The 6,907-nt window shown below is 44.9% G+C and overlaps 1 protein-coding gene across 1 annotated transcript; it reads right to left on the minus strand.

The window, feature by feature from the left end:
• Positions 1–442: 442 nt before the first annotated feature.
• On the minus strand, positions 443–4,170 carry CCDC89 (coiled-coil domain containing 89). The gene has a single exon (XM_078689006.1). The coding sequence runs from the start codon at positions 3,235–3,237 to the stop codon at positions 2,233–2,235; it is 1,005 nt and encodes a 334-aa protein (XP_078545132.1). The 5' UTR covers positions 3,238–4,170; the 3' UTR covers positions 443–2,232.
• Positions 4,171–6,907: the final 2,737 nt, after the last annotated feature.

A 6,907-nucleotide genomic window follows, 5' to 3' on the forward strand; every position in this document is an offset into this window, starting at 1 on the left:
GCTTTTGCCAGAGGGTCTGATCCTTGTAAAAACAAGAAGGGGGATGTGTGTGGTGACTTTTGGTGGTTGACTCCAGTTGTGTCCTTGGATTCCAGCACAGATTCTTCTGACGGAGACAATATTGTTAGTCAGTCTTCAACTCCCTCTGACGGTGACAATATTGTTAGTCAGTCTTCAACTCCATTTCCTGGATCTGAGTCTTTGGTCGAAGAACCTCAGAACGTTGGTAAAGAGCCTAGTTCTGTGCCATCTTCTTCTCTAATTCAATGTGATCACAATCCTCCTGTCGCTGAGAGTTTGCAACCTCTTGTTCTTACCAGAAGTGGTAGAAGTGTTGTTACTCCAAGATTTTTAAATGATTTTGTCTGTAAATAATTCTTTAAGTTGATTTTGTTTTTTTATTATTTTAGGAGGAGGATGTGTAGTAATGCTTATAATGTTATTTTTAGAAGTGCTTCTTTAGCAATGATAGAACTGTTGTAGGTCATGCATAGAATGTGTGTATGTCACTATGCTTGTGTGTGGAGTGCTGGTCAGTCTGGAGTTCGTTTACAAGCTGGCAGCACCTTTTTATCTGTACTGCATATCTTGAGGAATAAAGAAGATTTATTACCAAACTTGGTGGGTATTCATTCACCACAACTACAGTCCTCAGATTCATCTGAATCAACCTTCTGCTTTTAGGGAAGATACAGTTTCACAGTAAAGGACTGAACTGGAAGTGAATTAATAACAAGTAAAGCCTCGCAGGTGCTGCACTATTTTTTAAATGACCACACTACACTACAATAGTATGTTTGATGAAAGATTGGTTAATGAGCTCTATGGTGACAAAAATTGGTGAGAGCGGACTTATTTATTTCATGATAAAATCCATTGAGAACCATTGCCTCTGATAAGGCCCACGTCACGTGCTGTAATTTCTGGTAATGTCATAATTGGTCCTGTAAGATAGCTCGGTAGAATAATGCATCCACTGCAAAGATCTGTGAGTGACCTGAAGGATACAGTGTAAAATCCCGGTGTAAATGCTCAGCCTTTCACCTTCTGAGGTTGATAAACTGAATATCATTGACTTGAGTAATTATTAACCCCTGCTACCAGTGCCTGAAATACAGACTAATGGTATAGTTAGATGTAGTTATTATAGAGAGTCAAGTCTTTTCTGGTGAAGTCAATCTTATGCTAATAATTGGTTTAGAAGTTTAAAAAAATCATACCTATTTTTGGTTCCAGAATATTGTCTAGTGCAAAGTAGGCGAAAGCGCCCCACAGTCAAGAGCTTATGAAAAGGTGAATGGCTGAAGCTGAGTCAGTCACATAAAAACAAGGTCTCTGGGGCTATCATAATGAGCACCAGACACCATAGCTGCCACTTGTCTTTCAATTAGACACCATGAGCCAGGCCTGGATTTTCAGCTAGCTTATTTAGTATTCCAGTGTTAGCTTTGCTCTGTGGCTGGGAGTGACACTGTTTTGGGTTCTGGGATTCAGAATGCCGAACTATCCTGCCTGGAATGCCGGTTTTTGTGTTCAGTAGCTGGGAATATTGCTCTCTGTTGAGTTGTGTGGCTGTGACTGCCAGTGTGCCTTCGTTCTGAGATAGGGGCACAAGTATGTGTTGAGTTCTCGATGTGGGAATGCTAGTGTGTGTTCTAGGAATACCATTGTGGTGGGGGGTCTGTATCTGTTTGCTTCATGAAGCTTTGGTTTGTAACAGGCAGCAACCTTGCAGATCTGGGAACTCGCTTATTCTGGATAATGTACCTCTGAATGCTGGTGTGTGTTGGGCTCTATCGCTTAGAATGATGGTGCGTTTGATTCTATAACTAGGAAGGCTGGGGTGTGTCATGTCAAGCTCACTCCTAAACCTTGAATGCATTTCATGCATGGAATTGTGCCTGGTGCAGTGAAGTAGGGACATGTTCAACAGGGTCTTTTTGAATCTAACCTTATCAACACCTGCATCTACTTTCCCAGCTCTCATTACGGATAAAATAGGTTCACAGTTTCGCATGGCTAATATCACATGACAGAAAAAAAAGAAAAACAGTGTCACCTAAATTCAGTGCAATAAGTGTGCCATCCATCCAGTCTCTTCCAACGAGATGCCACGTTCTGTGGTTCACTCATTAATGCATCACTTTCTGCGCTCCACCTGCCACGTGATACTTTCTGCTTAAAACTCATTCACACATCACTTCCTTTGCTGTATTATTCTGCTCCCGCCTCCTAAGCTTCACCCAATGAGATGCGGAGCTTGGCGTTCAGCTCCCGCTCTTTGGTCAGCAGGTAAGCACTGTGTCTTTTGAATGCCTCAAACTCTTTCTGAAGGCTCTGCTGATGCTCTTCAGATTCAGCCAGCTGTCTTCTCAGCGTCTGCACTTTCAGATTGACATCCAACTCTGCCAACCCTCGATGGTAGCGCTCTTCGGCACTACGTCGGCCCTGCTCTGCTGCCTGAAGTTGCTCTTCCAGCTGCACTAGCTCCCGCTGTTTGTCCTGGATTACCTTGCCCCTCTGCATGGAAAGCTGGAGCAGCTCCTGTTTCTCAGCGCTCAAGGCCTCCAATTGGCCTTCTGCAACTCTGAATGCTTTCTCCACACTCCTCAGCTTTGCCTTAGCCTGCTGGCTTTCCTGTAGTGCTTGCTGCAATTCGCCATTCACGGCTTGCAGTTCCAGAGAGTGGGAGAGTTCTGTTTGCCTCTGTTTTTCTAGAAGCTCTTCTTCTCGGGTCTGCAGGGCGGCCATTTTGTCTGACGACTCCCGCTTGAGTGAAGCCAGCTCCTCGACCAAGCGGTCCACTTCTTTTGCTAACTCCTGTATCTTCTCACCCTTCTCTTTTAGAGCATCATTAAAGAGGGTCTCGTTCTCCTGTCGCAACTTTGCATTTTCCTGACGCAGCTTCTCGTTTTGGGCCTTGTACTCATCTTTGAAGCGGATCATCTGCTGGTGATTAGAGGCTAGATCTGTAAAACGGCGCTCAAGTAGCTCCGCCCTGCGTCCTTCCTGCTTTAGCTGCCCAGCAGCATCCTCCTGCGCTGCTTCTAGCTCTGTGTTGATGGTCTCTAGCGCCTGGCAGCGCAGCAGCGTCTCATCAGCCCTCCGTTTCAAGGCGCATATGAGCTGCGACTGCTCATCAATGCGGGACCGAAGCATTGCATTCTCGGTCTTGTCGTCCAGTGTAAAGCTGTGGAGTTTCTGCATTGCGTCCTTTAGGTCGCCCATGTCCCCCATGATTTAAGATTGCTTCTGGGCTTTTACAGTGCTTGAAGGGGAAACACTAGAACTGGAGGTACTGACAACTTCACCGGGCCTGCCTTCCTATGATGAGACCCACAGGTATTTGATTAAAGTTATAAAGATATAGTTTCTTGGGAAATAAATGAAGTGCTACTATAGTTCTATTAGGAGCCCCACTAACCTGCTAAGAAAGGCCATTACTCTCTTCCAAATGAACAGCAGAAAGGTGAGTATACTCCGATAAAAATTAAAATATTGCTGCGGAGAAGCATTGGCAAAAATACTTCAATACTGAAGAACACATGGCGAGTTCTGTCAAAAATATCACCTTGGTGCTGAGTACCAAAAAATACCACAATCCTCAGAAGTGCCAATGTTGTGCCACCGAACGTGTCACTCTTCGTCGAAGTTCCATAGATACTACCAACGTGTCAAAGAGGCAATATTGTCTCATCGAAAACACCACCATCTTCGGAATGATCAAGATCGGTCATCAAAAGAGCCACAGTCCTGAAATGTCCCAAAATTCCCCTATCGATCGCTACTGCTGTCCCACCAAAGGCACCGGCAAGCCCGGCTTAGATCTGGTTTTATTGATCCACTGAAAAAATATATAAAATTGTTGTGCTCCAATCCAGTGACTTCCTGCCCACCTGAAGCTTTCTTTTTTTATGTCCGTCCGGGTGATGTCAAGAAGTCGCTCTGATGTGCCTAACGTCTGTTGTACTGTTCATTAAGTTAAATCGTTCCCTGGGTTCAGCTGTACCGTGGGTCCCCTCGGCCATGAGGACCCACCCAGACACCCCAATGCCTGCCGTGCCCTCGCCCCCTCGGCGTCCAGCTCTGCAGTGCCCTCGCCCTTGGCCTCCAGCTGCAATCTCTGCCGGGCGCGGCCGGCCCGGGGCTCAGTGCGATGCTGTGGTTTTCGCCGCCGTGTGTACACTCGGCGCCGGTTGCTAGGGGCGGAAGGCACTGACGCCTTCGGCCACGGCAACGGCGCTTTCCTCTGCTGCCCTGTGATTGGGCGGATTGCTGTTGTTACGGGCCACCAATGGCGAGCGCGGGCTCTTTCCCAAACTCTTCTGCAAACTTTGGTCCTTCTTCACCCCGGATGTGAACAGTATCAGGCCTGTTGTTTCATGTGAATGTCGGCTTGAGAAGCTCGTTCACCCTTCGGCAGTCAAGACTCATATATCTGCGCTGGTCTCAGGACTGGAAAAAACCCAAATCTGACAGGAGACAAAACCTGCAAGTTGAAGGCGAGACTGACATAAGCGGGCTTCTACATAATACATGGGATCCTGCAATCCCGTGGACAATGTCTCGAATGTCAGACGATTTGTGATTAAGATCTTTTCTTAGACAGTGAGATTGGATCAGGGTGTGTGCTTCAAATTTCCCAACAATCACTCTGACATATCCTGGTAAAAGACATTATTTGAGAAGGAGAGCAGGAGGGGGCTTGTGACAAAGCATCACACATCAATAAGACAACCTAAACAGCGACTAAAAAACTCAAAATGAATGTGGAGTAATGAGGCTACCGCCTCGGTATCCAAAAACTTACCACTGTCAGAAGGAATCTGACAGACGAAAACAAGACACAGGCGAAGGAGGGGGCTTATGGGGAGTGGGAAGGGAGAACAGTGCAAATTGTTAGAGCTGCTTAAAGGACAATATGATGTAAAGTAAGCAACAGTGTTAAGAACTTCAAAACAAAGGCGAGAAGAGAGTGAGTGTGTGTGTGTGAGTTTTTGTCTGTGTGCATTTCAAAATCTTAGGTGAAATCTGACAGCCACCTCACCATACTCGACTGACAGCACCTGTACCCAACTATTTACAAGGCATACATTTAATAGGGAGTTGTAACACCCAAAATGCCCCCTGCCTGAAGTTTCTCCCTTGCTTGTGATGTTTCAAGTCGCCTGTAATCAACTATCCAAGTGCAAAAGTATGGGAAATGTGTTCATGAGTGAAAAGGGGACAGCGTCAGAAAGCTTGGGGGCTGGGTCAAAGGTGTGACTAAAAAGGACAAAATATTCTGTAACTATGTTGTTGGTCTTTCACCTTCAGGTAATTGCATTGTAAAGCATTCACTTTAAATTAAAATAGAAATGCAAGTTAAACGAATCAGTTGAAAATTAACTATTTTACACTATGCTGTGGTTAATTCAATCACTGCAGATGTCTGTATGTGTGACCAGAGAGCTACATAATGTAATCCTAGTTGGTGCAGTAGGGAATAGTGACATATATATTTTAATGTCACAAATTCCCAGCCCCTCACAGAAAGCACTGTATAAGCCTTTATTTCAAGGTTGCATTGCACACACTGTAAGACTGGCTGCCACAAAATGCACAAGAATCTTTAGGATAAAAAGTGTTTCCAAATTATAGATTTTAGTAATACACAGATTGTACTAAGTGTAAAACATTTTTATTGCAGTCGCACATAGTCCACAGCTTTGCTAGCAACACCCTTACAATACCTCTCAAAAAGAGTAGATCTTTGTCAACAGGAAGCTTCGAGGGAACTCAATCAATTAAAGCCAATGCCATCTTCCAAGGAGCATTTACATTTGTAAATTAGTTAACTGCACACATTTTCATTTCTTTCGGGGAGCAGGCACCCTGGCAAGAAGGTGTACCTCTTGTTTAGCTGTCTCCCTGCCTTCCCAGCACAGTAGACTCCGTCCTTTCCACTTCAGATGAGGGATATGACCTGCTGGAATTAACTGTCCTGCAACTGTTGTCTTCTAATTAAGAGGGAAACTGTTTTTGTTACATCAAAAAAAGTATGCAGGGGAGGTTTCTCCATTAGGGCTCTGGGGCTGCGCCCTGCTGACATTCGTACAGATTCCATGCACAAAAATTAAGTAGATTGATTTATTTAGAGATCCAATCGTATCTCTAAATAAATAAATCTATGTATTTAAATCTGGGGTGTCTGTCCCAAGCTGCCTGCTACGCCTCGCTCTGAAGCAGGAGACGGAAGCCAGGGAGGCAGGCAGTAATTAACACTTTGAAGGCACGCAGGGCTTACCGTTTTAAAGCCCTTCTCTGCTATTGAAGTCCATGATTGTATATCTACTTTAGCTAGTGACACATTTAGCGTCGTGACACTGGGTGTTGGAGGCTTCATCCCTGCTTGATGCCAGACGTGCATCATTCATAGGCATTGGCCCACCCTTTCCGGATCGTCATTCGTAGGAGTGGATGTGGGGAAGACAGCCTGTTTGTCTCTGCAAGCAGAAGGCAGGCCCTCGGGGATTGCAATGCACTCAGACATTTCAATATTTTTTTCAACAGACCAAGGCGAGGCAATGCCTGTCTGTTTCTTATTTTCAAAAAGTGTTCTGAGAATGGTTAGCACGAAGGCATTCAGGCAAGTGTAACTTTGTTTTGTTTTCACTTTCCCTCCGCTTTCAAGATTCCCGAGGCAGTGGACTGCAGTATTTCCATGTTGCAGGAGTTAAATTAAATGTTATTCCTGTTCCTTGGTTTCCATCACACAATCATGACAGCAAAGCTGATAATGTGATTTTTGACTGTGAAACCAAAGAGTGTAAACTGCAGCTTTACAGCAGACACATTCAAATACCCCAGAAAGAACTTTTCCATTACTTAGAGAAGTCATAAAAAAGCTCAATCCAGAATGCAAGAC

The sequence above is a fragment of the Lissotriton helveticus genome, chromosome 1_1, assembly GCF_964261635.1.
Source record: "Lissotriton helveticus chromosome 1_1, aLisHel1.1, whole genome shotgun sequence".
NCBI classification, from domain to species: domain Eukaryota; kingdom Metazoa; phylum Chordata; class Amphibia; order Caudata; family Salamandridae; genus Lissotriton; species Lissotriton helveticus.

Excerpts from the sequence above, each read along its gene's own strand:
- CCDC89 (XM_078689006.1), bottom strand. The coding sequence starts at position 3,237 with ATGGGGGACATGGGCGACCTAAAGGACGCAATGCAGAAACTCCACAGC.